At 37.8% G+C, this 15,741-nt stretch overlaps 1 protein-coding gene across 2 annotated transcripts in view; it reads right to left on the reverse strand.

Annotated features, from left to right (window-relative positions):
- necab2 (N-terminal EF-hand calcium binding protein 2) overlaps positions 1 to 15,741 on the reverse strand; it is a 196,551-nt gene that overhangs the window by 91,415 nt on the left and 89,395 nt on the right. For both annotated transcript variants that reach the window (XM_034205911.1, XM_034205910.1), the window contains exons 6-7: positions 9,946 to 10,082; positions 9,415 to 9,539 (exon numbers count right to left, since the gene is read on the reverse strand). In XM_034205911.1, coding sequence (XP_034061802.1) covers positions 9,415 to 9,539; positions 9,946 to 10,082 — 262 coding nt within the window. The remainder of the gene's footprint in view (positions 1 to 9,414; positions 9,540 to 9,945; positions 10,083 to 15,741) is intronic.

Raw genomic sequence — 15,741 nt, forward strand, 5'->3', positions numbered from 1 at the left:
ACATGCAATATCGTTGACGAAAAGTGACGAGACGAAAATGTAGTTTACTAAATAAAAACTATGCCAAAATCTCTCTTTACTTTCGTTGACGAAAAATGAGGAGACGAAATATTATCAAAGATAAAATGGCATCAACAGGGCTTGGGAGCAGTGGTCGCACTCGCGTTAACCGAATACCCCCCCGTCAGCGCGAGTGATTGATAAATTGTGCACTCGACGGATAATAATGGATTATGACGGAAATGTTACGATCCTGTCCGTCAAAATGACTGACAACGCAAAAGTCTAAAGCCACCACTGCTTGGGAGAAAGAAACTATGTGATATTTGGGCCCATTTTCGCTACAATGAGGCGGAGAAAAAAAGCGAATGCATTGTTTTATCAGAAGGGAAGCAATGTGGCCATAACACAGCTGGTAAAAACACCACAAACCTGACCAGATACTCTCTGCAAAGCTTCTTAATCATTCAACCTGTGTTTTTCATCAAATAAGGACAAGATATAATCTTATTTATTTATATATACTAAAATGACAAATTATTGGTTTTGGCTAGACTAGTTTGACTGAAATGTTCTATATAATCTGATGACTAAAAAAGACTCAACAGTTTTCATTGACAAAAAGTAGACTAAAATAATTAGTTTTCTTTGACTAAAATAAGACTAAAATGCTCAGACTTTTAGTCGACTAAATCTTGACTAAAATGTTTACTGTTTTAGTCGACTAAAATAAGACTAAAATGATCAGACTTTTAGTCGACTAAAACTTGACTAAATAAAAACAGGATGAAGGTGACTAAATATGACTAAAACTAAAAAGAAAATTTAACACACAGGACTAAGACTAAAACTAAATAAAAAAATAGCTGACGAAATTAACACTATTACTGTGAAATCTGCCTATTATGTTTTCGTCATTATTAAAACAAATACACACTTGCAACTGCTAACACTGGCAATGATTTTATATTTATTAGACTATAAAAAAAAATCATGCTTCAAATAAGTGGGGATACAGCGTACCCCTGCGTCCAACGCCCACTACACCACTGTATATAGCTTACTTGTTTCTGAATTATCGTGCGCTTGCAACATTCTCTTGCCCAATTGTATTTATATTTCTGTTTCTTCTAGCACTATTTATGTTTTTTATATTTATATATATACTTTAGCTATTGTTCAAATTACAATAAAGCCATTGAAACTAATATTGGAATGTGAGATTCTGGTCTACAGCTGCCTCTATTGGTTTGTTTGTGTCCTTGTATTACTTTTGTTTGTTCAGATTAATCAAAATCACTCAATAACACAAACGATCCTATTTAGGCGTTGTTCTGCAAGGTAAACGTACTGTGTTTGTCAATGGAGTCTGGAGGCTTCTCCATAATGTAGTCTCTATTGCTTAGATCTGATTTTACAAACATGCTGACTGCCATATACATCAGATAAATACTGCCGATGGATAAGTACCTCATAAAAACCCACTTTGAAACATCCAAACTATCCTTTTAAACCCTCCATGTCACATTCATGGGCAGAGTATAAAGATGTAATGAACTGTTAAGACACTTCAACGTAGTAGTGAAGATGTATAAGGGCATTTGGAAAACCTTCTTGACATGCCTGTAAATATAGCCTTCAGTGCAGTAAGCCTAGCAATCTGGCTTCAAGCTAAAATGAAAATAAAAACATGTTTTATCTTCTGCAAAAGTAAAGCTGACCACAGCAGCAGTTTTGGTCAATATAATAAAATGTCTCCACCTTCAATAGGTTGTAAAATGACCAGTAAAGCCCAGATTCAAATTCCCAAACCAACTAGGAGATGCTGTAATCCAGCCGTGCTTTACACTTCAGCAACAGCTACTGTCCTGCTGTTCTGAGCGCAAATAGCTGACCTCTATTCTGATACAGTTTAGCAGTTAAAACATTTCCAAGGCTGTGACTCTTTTTTGTACTGTAACTCAGAGGCTTTTTTTACGACATGCTGTAAGCTCAAATTTATTGTGGGATACAACTTGACAGGTGACAGATGTTTGGATCTGAGGACTGAAAACCCTGGCAGTTTGCGCTGTATTCCCCCCATAATGAATACTTTTTTATTCTACGCAGCACTAGATCTGAAGCACATCAAACATTTCTGCAGAACATGTGCCAATCACAGAAAGAAAACTCTTGAATGTCAAGTTTAGTATGTTTGATCTTTTTATAAAAAATGTCTGCAATTTGATGCCTGAGAACAGAAGAAAAGAGGAAGAAAAGCTGGTATGATGCACACAGACAGCAATCATTACATTTGTGCACAGTGTATGCCCCAAAAAGTATTTAAAAAAGCTTCAAAAAGAATGGAATTAACATAACCTTCAATCTTTTCTTTATAATGACTAGTCGAACTATGGCTGTGCCTCATTTATCACCTGTGTACAGTTTATAATTGGATGGCATTATGTGAAAACATTGTTATCATACTGAATTTATTTTTTAGTGTCAAGCACTGTTTTGGTAAAACTCTCTGGAATACTAATATGTAATGAACCTGTTTTTCTGTCGGATGATAGAAGATTTATTTTCCTTATTTTTTAGGGAGTTTATATTCTATGCACTTTGAACGGGGCTTTGAACATTCTCTTTCAATGAGTAGCAGAATAAATAAAAAGCAGGCTCATTCAGACTCTTCATTAATTAGTATGCTCCACTGGTTTATCACAAAGCTCTCTAATAATAAAAAAGAATAACTCAGGGTGAAAGCAAAAGCATTTATTTATCCATGGTGGTATTGAGGTCACAGAAATAACTAGTCATTTGTCTTTGCATGTCTCAGAAATTGTCGTGTGTAGAAATATTATACAACACGCTGCATTTGGAAGCTTTTGAATACATAATGAGGGATTTTATATATGGAGGAGCATGTATGTTTAGTTTGACTGTTTCAGGGTATTACACATTCCTATACAGTATTCACCCAGGGCTATTTTATTACCCAGTAGCACTTAGGTTTTCTTTTATTAGACTGCTTCGTCACTGTCAGTGGCCTCTTGCTCATATCGTCTTTGTATCTGGTGAGGGTCAAGGGCCACATACGATATGAGATACTACTCAGCTAAAGAGAAAATATTTCCTCTGTTATTCTTTTTCCACCAACAGGTTTATCAATAATTAAGCAGAAAAAGCTTGAAGCTATAAAACAGCCAACAAGGACTCTGATCTGTGTGTTGTTATGTAACTGAGATAAAGATAGGTAACCCCGCTTATAAAAATATGGTTTTAAAACAACCACGCACTTCTGTTACAGCTCTGTTTTTTTTAAAGAAATACATTAACATTAGGTAACAAAAACAACAAAGAAACCACTCATGTATTTTACAGACCATGTTAATCTACAACCAGGGACCATTAAGCGTAGCTTAGTTTAGCTAAGCACAACACCTGAAAACAGGGGAAACCGCTGGCAAAAAGTCATGATGTGGTTGTACGGTGGATTATATATAGTCTATTTTAAGTCTTCAAGGAGTTACTACGCCTGGCCAAGACATCATTTCTACATATTTTGTACAGATTTCAAATAAATGCCAATCAACGGATATCAGATAAAACATTTTTTCCTGTTTCCAGTGATTAGGCTTTAGCTAACAGACGGGTTCTTTAGCTTCCTATTTAGCATACAAACGTGAGAGCGGTATTGTTGTCAAACTATGTGCAAAAAATGGAACCACATCCAAAACTAGAGAATGCAATTCCTGAAGAAATGGCTAGTGGCAATGCTTTATGCTGAAAAGCTGACCCTAAACTCCTATGCGGAAATGTAATGTGTAAGAAGAAAGTGAATCATTTAGATTGAAATGATACATGAACACTGGGGGCTTGAATGTGTGATGAGAGAAGAAAATAAAGTAAAAAGGCTTGGAAAAGCAGCAGAATATTTGAACTGCAAACTTTTGAACTAACTTGATGGCGAATGATCTGTCGCCATGCCAACTGCATTTGATGGCATCCCATAATACGCTTAGATGCATTGATGGCTGCATCGTTACCAAACCTGTGAAGTTTTGGGCCGTTTGGAGCATTTTCACTGAAGTTATAAGAAAACCGTGTTTCATGGTGAGCATTGTGTTGCCATGGCAACGGCATTTGAAGAAATCTCAAAACTGTCCCGTAGATGTCTTCACGGCTGGACTGTTAGCAGTCTTTTGAACATTTTCATAGGAGTTATAGCGACATCGTCTTTATGGCGAGGGAAACGGCATATGTTGAGGGCTGGACCGTTAACCATTATCTGAAGTCTGGTGCTGTTTTGACCCTTTTCATAGGCGTTACGACAACATCGTGTTTTATGGCGAGGGATGCGTTTCCATGGAAGCGGCATATGGTGAGATGTCAGATTTGACGTAGAGCTGTTGGGGCATGGCGAGGTGATATACAGGTGAAGATTGTGGGACGACCGGACCGTGTCCATTGGAGCTACAGTGACATCGTGTTTGATGTAGAGCTGTGTTAACCATTATCTGAAGTCTGCTGCTCTGAGCATGTAAATTGGAGTTATGATATCATCGTGTTCCATGACACAGGTGTTTATATTTGAGCTAACGACGTATCCAGAGATCAAAGGTTTCCATGGTGATGTGCAGTAATCAGTGAGAGGAGAGCATTTTCATTGTTCTGAATGAGAGATAAACCTCTTACATGTGAACGTTTTGTTGAAGAACTGTAACAGATATCGGTGAAATTTCAAAGCGTGAAGCATGTCAAGGAACTTGAGAATCTGAAGTGTACTTTTTGTGTACTTTCGGGTTAATAATGTGGCCTTTTTGGCAGATTAACTAAAGGTGTGCGGCTTCTGTGGTGGGGAAAGATGAGGCTGAACTTACAATGGGGTTTAATGTAGACATGTTGAACGTTTTTGTCACTTCATGCCCTCAAGAGACATTTTGTTTAATTATTTTTGCTTAATTATTTTTTCATTTTTCAAGCTACGAGATGTTTTCCTACGTTTGTCATGAAAAATGATGTCTCAGGAATGTAGGGTTTGGGAATTATGGCGGGTTTAAAAAAATATATATGAAGGCGAATTTCAAGCTGTCCTCCACTCTAGCTGTGACATCACACTCTAGCCTTAACGAGCTGCGCAATACACACTAATGTTAAAATCTGAAGAAGGCCTCTTTACAATCTTTAATATTTCTAAAAGTATGAATCAGATTTAAAAGTAAACACGAACAATGTCAGAAAGATGTGTAACATTTTAAAGTTGGAATGAGGTTTCTGAGTGAAAGTATGAAGGAGCAGTTAGCAGTTGAAGTTGCATGAAGATTGTTCAAGTCTGAAGAGTTTCTCCATTGACTTCCATGTTAGAAATGTGATGAATTATGGGATGTATCTCTGGAATTATGAAAGCTATGAATGAGAATAGTAATAGCCATCGATTCCAGACCGAGCTGAACGTTTTGATGTTTGAACGGAGTTTCTGCGATGTGGAATGTGGGAGCAGAAGAGGCGCAAAATAACCCGGCGGAATAATAAAGAATTTTGTGCGTAGAAGAACAGATAGTTGGAATGCTGTATCAGCATTCCCACTAAATTAATTAGAAGAATGATATTTTCCATCAACAGCTAATATGAATTGATGGCATGTACAGTACAACCTCCTTGAGTATTTCAATTGTATACTACTTTGTATTTCTACTCCACTACAAATCAGAGGTAAATCGTGGTCTTTTACTCCACTACATTTATTTAAAACCTTTAGTTACTTTACATATTTGGATTAATAATGTGAAATATAATCAACACATAAATAAGACTTTAGTTACACTTGGAGTAAATTCACAAGCTACCCTGCAGGATACAAAGTCATTAAAACTAGCTGCACCTTTACCAGCTTTGATAACACTTTAATGATCAATAATTATAAAACATATCATATATATTATTCTGGAATGGACAAATCTGCATATTAAGTACTTTTATTGTTGGTACTTTAAGTATATTTTGATGCTGATAATTTTGTACTTTTGCTTGCAACAGGTATTCCTACACTCTGGTACTTCTACTTTGTCTCAAGTACAAGATCTGAGTACTTCTCCTACCTCTGGTCTTAATCCAGTGTTTCTCAAAGTGGGGGGCGCAGAGGCATGACAGGGCGCGGGGCGCGAGAGACCAGGAGAAAAAATGGTTATTTAAAAAGAAAAAAAATCATAATTTGAAAGATTATTGATTTGAAAGTAATATGATACAGTACAATTACGTCTGGGTCTCTGTGTTTCATTGAAGCTCGGCTCTGTGTGTGCGTGGAACGAGCCATTGTGTGTGCGTGCGCGAGCGAGAGAGAGCGCACCGGTACCGGAGATCGTTGTTGTTAGCTTCTGGTGCTAGCGACCTACGCTAACGGATATTAGGAGCTTTGTCAACAACAAGGTGGATGAGAGTCCTCTCCTGTCAGACTGAGAGGCTCAGTGAACTAAAGGACTCTCTGAGTGTTTAGATAGTTAACTTTAGTCTAAGTTATCTCAGTGGGTCTCAAACGTTTTGGTCACGATTAATGTAAACAATTATTTCCAAGGCACACGTTTATATGATCATTATAGTTATACAAAAATAAGAGAATAAATGAAAAATAGGTTTGAAATACTATATGACAGTAAAAAAAGATTACAATTTAAAAGGGTGATTTGTAAAATATCCATAAAGAAAAAGTAAATCTGTTTACAGTTCTGTTTGAAATGGGTGTTGAGAGTGCACCAGATTGATGCTTTTAACTTCAATATTTAAAAAAAAATCCGTGAGCTGATTATCGAGTCTTCATTGTAACAGTACAGTAGCGGGTACACTGTGTATTTTGCGTGGGGAGTGTTGTACCGGTCACTGTAGCGACCGGTACAGTAATGGGAAACCCTAAATGTTTGAGCACCCTCTATGAAACGTCAAGCTACCCCACAGCACCCCCAAAAGAAATCTCTGGCGCTGCCACTGAGCCTGCAACCCCGTTTTGAAGAAATGTGCTGTGCAAAACAGGCTCATTGCAGCCACTAATGCTGTGATAAGACACACTTTTTTGCCAAATATCAGCATTTGCTTTGCAAAGTGGCAAAGTATTATAACTCATTGTTCTAGCAAAGTGATTGCACAATTATATTATGTATTTATTTTTTGGAGCACACAGAATTATGGAGCATTGTTTTATTATCACTATTCTAGCAAAGGAATGCTCACGTTCATATTGATGTATTTTAATAAATGTTAACTTGGCTCATTACGTGAATATTTGTGTTGGGGGGGCCCGACTTTGTTTTTTCTCCAAAGGGGGGGCCTGACAGAAAAAAATTGAGAACCACTGTCTTAATCGCTGGTCTTACTGGTATACACTGTTTTAGACATATAGTAACACAACATATTTTTCCCACTGAAATTCAGTAACATTTATCTTTTTTATGTTTATGCGTTCCTTTCTATTTCTACCAATGTGAGCAGGGTGCAGTACCAAAGCTTAGCCGGATAAAAAAAATATTTTGTCCTATCGCAGTGCGTAGCATTTCAGCATATATATTCTTTAAAGATAAAGGATAAAGGGTAAACTGTTTTTTGGCAACCTGTTGTCATCGAGGCTGTTTGAGAATAAAAAGCCATCCCAGAAGATCAATCTGAGCTCCACTGATCACTCCCTAAATCAATAATGGCTTTGACAACAGTTTCATTGTTCACTCTATAGCACTTCGTCACCAGACATCTTTTCCATTTCTAAATAGACCGTGTAGATATTTAAGATTTAGGTTTAAATTATGCTGTTAAAAAATGTGCCATAGAAATAAAGTGGATTGGATTGGATTGGATGTATACGATTTTGTAGAAAGTATGCTGAATAACTTTACAACAAAATGATTGAATGAGGTTTTTTTCCCAGTGCAATTAAAGAAAGAACAATATAGGGCAAAGGTGAAAGCATCTATACTAATGATTTTGTATGGCTAATATACTATATTTCATGAATCCTTAAAAAATACAGATCCTTTCGCAAAGCATACTGTGACTTCATTGGTGTGTACATGGTCATTCTGATATGTATTATTTGAGAGTAGTTGACAACATTTACTATTTATTTTAAGTATTGCAAGGAACACTATTGACAGTAATAGTCAACCAATTGTATATTGATTCTTTCTCAAGCTAGAGTGATTTCTACTTACAGAGCAATTCAGTTCAATTGACATCATTACAAGTTGATTGAATGGTGCAAAGGAAAAGCTGTCATTATGTGAAGGATTTAGTGAATGTTGTTTCTTGCATTGAAACATATCTATGAACACCCCTACAAACTCATTTACCATGATTATTTAATGTTATGCCTCTTTGTACTTCTACTCCTCTACATTTTGTAAGCCAACATTTTACTTTGTACTCTTCTAGATTCATCTGACAGTTTAAGTGCCTTTAAAGATTTAGATTATTCGCTAATACAAAATATAAATCAACTTGGAAATACTGTAAACATATTGTCATATAAGTATGGGTAAATATACCCAGTAGCAGTATATAAAGTAGTTCAAATTATCTCATAATCATAATCCAGTATTTCAATATGTATGAATCTGAAATAAGTCATTTTGGTGTCATGTACTTTAACTTTAGTAAGATGTTGGCACCTATATGGAAATATGTAGACAGATAATGTCATTTATCATGTTAACCACAGCTTGCCCGTGAGTGATTTTGAGTTGTCTGAACACCTTTAACTGTCACTTGTGAATAACAACATCTGAGGAGTGAAAGTTTAGATCTCCCCACGCCTTGACTCAACTGTGTTTGAATATTTTTGTTTGAATCTTCTTAAGTTAAGTTTGTGTTGCAATAAAGGGAAGCCATATCTCGAGAAGTTTTGAAGTGTCATTTCTACAGCAAGCAATTTGTTGGAGTGGGCGCTAAGTGTTGAGGCGAGCGCACGTTGCAGTGTTAACCACCAGCTGGTGGAGGAAGAGAGAGAGAGAGAGAAGTTTACAGAGCGAGAAGCAAAGAATAATGAGTGTCCAGCACTTGCTCAAAGGGAATTACCAGCTTCAATCAATTTGTGTCTGTTTTAGGAACTGTACCACACACACACTCAATAAAAAAACAGCACTACATAGCAGATTGAAGTGTTAAGTGCTGACTGGCCTCATCTACACTTACAAGTTTTACTTTAACACTTTACGACAAAGCCAACTCTCTACCTTCCCTTCCTTTGCTTCATTTCTTTTTATATCTCGTCCCCTCACCTTAGAAATGTTCCTTTACTACCCCCTCCTCATCTCTATTACTCTCTTAACCCTGTTCCCTCCACCAGTTTATCCGTGCTGCCCTTTATGCTGTAGGAGAGCTGCATTAAAGCTGTGCAGGTGGCTGATTGAGGTGGAGAGTAGGGATAGGTGTGCGTGTGTATGTGTGTGTCACCTGAAGCAGTGCTGACGGTCCTGACAGCCTCCCTGGCAGTGACTCTGTTGTTCGGGGGATAGTCAGGGACGGTGTTTTCGTTGCGCCTCTCTGACATCCGTGGGCTCACCTTGGCAGGTTGATGACTGCAAAAACAGACAGAGGTGGAACAAAATATTTATTAAAATGATAAGACGGAAGGGTGAAGGAAAAAGTAATATTGAAATAATTACGACAGTTCAGTAGGATCCACAGGGGATGAAAAATATGAAAATGGGAGTGAAAAAAGATTAAATGTTGTTTTTCTTTCCTATGATTGTGAAGAAAATCAGAGGCTGATTGTTCTGATTGTTTTTGTGTGTGTGCTTGCGCCTCGGTGTGCCAGACTGTGAGTGTTTGTGGAAGCGACAGACGTTTTAATCAGAAACTATTTGTGCTTGAAACGCTGCCTGGTTTTCACTTTGACTGCTGACTATCTGAGTTTTACAGATAATGCCACGATACATGTGTACAGTCATCAACATACACACAGTGCAACTCTCATTGGCTGACCCTGATTGGCTGTGCTGCTCATCAATAGCGTCCACAGCACTCTCCACAGAGCTCAGGAGAGACTGAATCTGATTGGCTGATTCCTTCAGCAGGAAACGGGTCACAAACTGCTCCACGTTGGTTCCTCTCTCATATACCTGGGTAAACAAAAGAGAAGAAAATGTATGATTATTTATGTCATTTGTACATATCATTTGAAACTAAAAGTGAGTCATTCTGTCAACCGTTAAAGAGCCAAGTGACCATAACAAGTTTGGTTTATATAAAAAAAAATGCACCATATCCTCTTTCTTCACTATTTTCCTGCACAAATCTCTCTGAGTTCCTTCTTTGCCTCCATTTTACGGTTCAAGGGCTTGTCAAGGTAAAGAGGGATTGTTCCTTCTCCCTTCTTTCGCTCAATCTTTTCTTCTGCCTCCTCCTTATTCACTGTAGGAGTTTGGCATTCATTTAAAAAACAAAAAAAAACAAAAAAAAACATTTAATATTAATATTTAAGTCCGAGCTTAAATTCTGGCCTTTAGAGAATTGATTGGTTTGACTGTACCAGCAGGATTAACAAAAGGCCAGACTGAAATGTCGTCCACCTTCTCTTTAGCATTATGATAATAGAAGCCTGTAAATCAATTACATCTTAAGGTGTGAGGCTCAATCACTACTCCAAGCAACACTGATTCGCATAGACAGCTTACACAACGATAGGCAAGATACGTATTGATCTATGGGTTAACAATCATTTTCATAGACCTGTTGAATTGTTCCAAACGCTACAATGAAACCTTGAGGGAAAATCTATATGTTGCCATGGCATTTTCCAAACAACACATTTATTTTTGGTCAGAAAACCTATTATTCAAAAAAAGTCCCATTGCTTCAAAATACACAGTTTTTGCCACAAACAAAAGCTAAAGGCTAATTATTCTGCCAAATTAGGTAATTGAACATCCCTAGTGCAATGTTTTAATTTTTTACGACTATGATAAATGAATGACCAATCTAACTCTCCCTGTGATTGGTTTCCCAACAAAGACAACAATTACTAGCCAATCAGAGGCAGAGTATAGTGGGTCATACCTTTGTTATAATATTATAGAGTCATTCTGCGTAATTATTAGCCTTCTTAGTTTATTGCATGGATTGTGTGTATTTTCAGAACAATGGACATCTCTTGTATGAAAAACGGGCAGTCATAGACATGGGACATTCAACATACTATTGAGGATTTGGAATAATGTCCCGTCAGAAAAACGGGCAGTTCCCATCTATTCAGGACCTTTTAATATGTGCAGATAGAAGTTTTTTAACCGTAGCAAGAATTTTCAAATTGAAAAATGAAAAAAGAGATAACTTCAAAGCGTTTCAGAGCTGCACTGCTGATAGTGTGAAAATGGGGTGCTGTCAAACGAATTAACTGTAGCAGATAAGACTGGAGCACCTGCCTTAACTCTGATGACCTTATCACTGCCACCTTTTAATTATTCACGGATTTAACTGTTCAATAAAAACACCTCCTCCGTACAACTATCCAATTATAGCTAAGCAACCCTAACAATACACACAGCAGGCCTTTCAAGCTTTGAATGTCTGCTTATTTTGAAACTGTGTGAATAAGGGTGTACAAAGCAGAATTAATAATAGTTTGGACAATAGTTTAAGGCTTTTCAAAAATAAAAAACCATAGAGCAATATTATAAAGAGTGAATTAAACAATGTGTTTGTTTGCTCTCTAGGTTACAGTAAGCTGCAACTGTTAGCATGTCCGGCTAACAAGTTTAGTAGGCCTACCCACACTGCCTCTGAAGTAACACTATGTTAAAAACAGTCAACAAATTAATAACATCACTTTTTTTTAGACTAACAATAATACCATACATTTACAACTTTCGCATTCAATGTGTAGATATAGCCTTTAAAATCTAGTGTATGCTAATAGGCGCTTTCACACTGGGGTACTTTTCCCACAAAGGTTCATGTGAACTTAGTTCATGTGAACTCTTTTATCGCGTTTACACCAAAAAGAGCCGGTACTAAAATTAGTTCATGTGAACCTTTTTACCCCCTCGAAAGTCCCTGCTAGAGAGCAGGGACTTTCGAGCGGCTCTCTTGTGAGAAAAGAGCTATATTTCTGATTGGCTGGAAGGATTGCAAACCACGCCCCGCAAAACTCCCAACAAGTTTTGTGAAGCCGCCATTTTATTATCCTCGCATTAGCATTATTAGCATTAGCCCAGCGCAGAAACGCAGAGAGACTAATTTATGGCAACACAAAATAAAACATGGGAGCGGTGGAGATGAGGAGGTGTCGGCGTTCTGGCAATTTACTCGGAAGGCTTCAGTAGAAGCTGCTGGGAGTCCCAGCAGCTTCTACTGAAGCCAGTCCCCAACTCCGGGGACTTCCGGCCGGGGACTTTGGGCGGCAGTATACGCCGTGAAGTGGTTTGCGGCCTGCCAGTAAACCCAAAGCAGAAGAAGAACAAGTGACGTCAGCGGCTTAATTTGCCTAATCCACCCCCAGGGACTTTTTCCAGTGTGAACGCGATCTGTACTTAGTTCATGCGAACTAAAGAGTTCACATGAACTAAGTTCACATGAACCTTTGTGGGAAAAGTACCGCAGTGTGAAAGCGCCTAATGCTATCTCTGTTCTTACCTTCTCTTTGTTGGATTTAGGAACGTTCTACTAAAACAGCAGTTAGTCCTCATCTTTAAGAAATGTACTATTGTTTCTCTTTTTTGTTTGATAAGAATGTATGTACAGTATGATGCGAGTCAACGTTTGAATTTGACCTGACTAGCTTAATTAGCTTGCTACAGGTGATGAAGGAGGCTAGTGACAGATGCTATTTAAGGTGAATAGATGATGGTCAATGGCTAAAAATAAAAAGCCTAGTTTTTCCCGATGTCTGAAATCTATGAACAATATGTTTAAAATATGTGTAGCCTATGTATTTAAGTAGTTAACCTGCGACACTTATCACTGTTACATTTTCTGTCCGAAAATGTTTAGCTTGAAGGTGTAGCAAAGTGACAAATGGGGGCGGGGTTTATCAACAATCAAATAGACGTTGGAGCTTTACTGTAATATTTCACTTTTGAAGATTACAATAAACTAAACCTCTATGTCAGACGCCAGGCCATAATTGACTACATAGTACTCCAGAGAGCAAAGTCAGTCAGTCGTGACCAGACTATCAGAAATCACAGTGCAGTGATTCAGAGACAATTAAAGTGCCGACTAAAGCATCCCATGAGACGCAGAGCCACAAAGGACATCATTTACTTATAGTCATTGAACAATAGTCAATGGCAATGACATACATGTGTGCACACACAAACATTACACATGCAAACACACAAAGGCCTAGCTACAGGCACATTCTCATCTTCTAATGTGTGTCTTGACAACAGCAACCACATTATTTTGTGATACAACCAAGATAAATCACTGTGATTATAAAATCTAGCATTTTGGCACCATTTTTGTTGTCATGTTAACCTGACGACTCACTAATGACTACCATGCTGACATTCAATTTCCAAAGAGAGATACATGTCTATATGATTCGAAATTACAAATAGGAATGTTTTCAGTTTTGTCAAAGAGATTACAAATGTATTATAATCCATTATAGGCACTTAGTCATTAAATAAGGAAATGCTGATAGATTATTGATATAGCCTGTCATTTATTTAGCATATTGAGCATGCTGATTTATTTCTCTACATCAGGACTGATGTGTGTGGAACATTTAAAACATTAAAATAAACTAAAGAATTCACCTTAGGTGTAATTCTAGCAATACTTATATATTGATGCATGTGTTCAACTTAATGCACCACCATTTGTCTTTTTTCTAGAAACCTGAAATTATTTAGTGTGATTATTTATGTGCATGAGTGCAGACCATATATTTTTAAAGCTTCACTGCTTATGCACCTGGAGTCCTATTAGATTACATTTGAATGAACGTTATGGTGCCACTGAGGCCAGATAAATCAGACTAGCCCTGCAAACAAGATTTACGAAAATGGAGAAACATAAATGCAAATCACTTTAATTTAAGTATGAACTATAAAGAAACATTTACTGTACAGTTAAATCACGATTTGTGCTCCCCAGAAAAATTGCAACCCACATAACTTGAAGGATTCAGCAGGAAATAATTTGAACAAGAATATAAATGTGCCTATGGGCCTGCAGTCTATTTTTAAAGTTGGGCAATCTGGGGGAGAGTTCAGGCAATTTTATTTACCTTTTAAAACCAACATCACACTTGCATTCCAAAGAGCATTGCCACTTTAATAAAGTAGGACTCAAGGCCTTAACAGCTGATACTGTACTCTGGGACATTTTGCCTGGTATAGTTGATCCGGTTTTGGAAGGAATGCAGCATCGGCAGAAAATCCAAACCACAGTTGACTGATTCAAATGTACTGTGTGCGTTTACCTGCTTGAAAATGTAGCTTCTGTTTAAAACATTTGCTCCAAAGTTTCTTTCTTTCTTCAACTGTCTGCCTCTCTGTCCTCTAGTCTACTGTAATTGTCTATCATACTGTCTCCATCTCCTGAGTGTGTCCCATGGGTCCGGCTACAAAACCTGGGATAGAAAAGCTGTGATCTATAATTCACACAGATCACTGACCCGGGAGGAGATACACTGTCTCTCTCCGCTGGCTCCCGAGCACACACCGGTGATTAGCTACAGTAGTGTGTATGCTTGTGTGTGAAAAGTGTCCATCTATCTCAGATGTGTGTTTCTGTGAATGTGAGTTCAAGGCAGCAGGAATAAGTACGCGTGCATGTGCTGATCTGCCTGGTTTTGTGTGAAGATCAATGAAAGAGCTCTCAACGTATCACCTCCAAGGTTCAATATTGTTATTTTATCTATTTTGCACATCGGCAAAACCCTCATTTTAAATGGCTTACACAGGCAACACACAGAGCTGCAAAAAGACTTGAAGCATGTCTAAGTGTGGAGATGGCTGGTGTTTTTTTATTCAATTTATAAAATGTTATCCACTAGGAATAAGTGTCTGTAGGGTCACTAAGCATGTCAGTGCGTGTAGAGTGTACAGGGCTGTTTCAGATCTCATGAACTTCTCTTCATTTTCTTAAGGTTAACAACACATCTCCTCATTATTATCCACCTACGCATCTGCAGAGAGTCTTTGTCATAAGATGGCGGCGGCTGATTACAGAGGGTTGTAGGTGGTAATCAGTGATTATAGAGGTTGGTCTAGTTAGGGGAAATTATTCCATCTTCAGTGTCTCAGATGGAGATAAAGGAGCTTAGTGGAAGGCTAGAGGTGACAAGGATGTACTGTAGGCTGATAATGTCAGTCAGATGGAGTTTTAGGGACCTTACAGCATTTTTCTTTGTATTTGACTAATGAATTTCACAAACAAATCACTTATAGTTCTTAAAAACAACAACTACTGGATATGAAGCAGATGTAACACTCCTGGAATTATTTTTTTCAAAATCGAAATGGCAAAACAAATAATAATAATAATAATAATAATAATAGCTTGGATTTATATAGCGCCTTTCAAGGGACCCAAGGTCGCTTTACAAGTAATAGGGCAAAAACAAACATAACAAAACAAAAGTCAGACAGACAAAACAACAGATCGATTTAGGGGCCGAAAGCCTTGGCAAACAGATGAGACTTGAGGGCCCTTTTGAAGGCGTCAAGTGTGCGGACTGGGGATGTTGCGAATCTCCGCAGGGAGAGCGTTCCAGAGGGTGTGGGCTGCCACACTGAAGGCTCTGTCCCCGAAGGTTCGCAGTTTGGT

Source organism: Gymnodraco acuticeps, unplaced genomic scaffold, assembly GCF_902827175.1.
Source record: "Gymnodraco acuticeps unplaced genomic scaffold, fGymAcu1.1, whole genome shotgun sequence".
NCBI lineage: Eukaryota > Metazoa > Chordata > Actinopteri > Perciformes > Bathydraconidae > Gymnodraco > Gymnodraco acuticeps.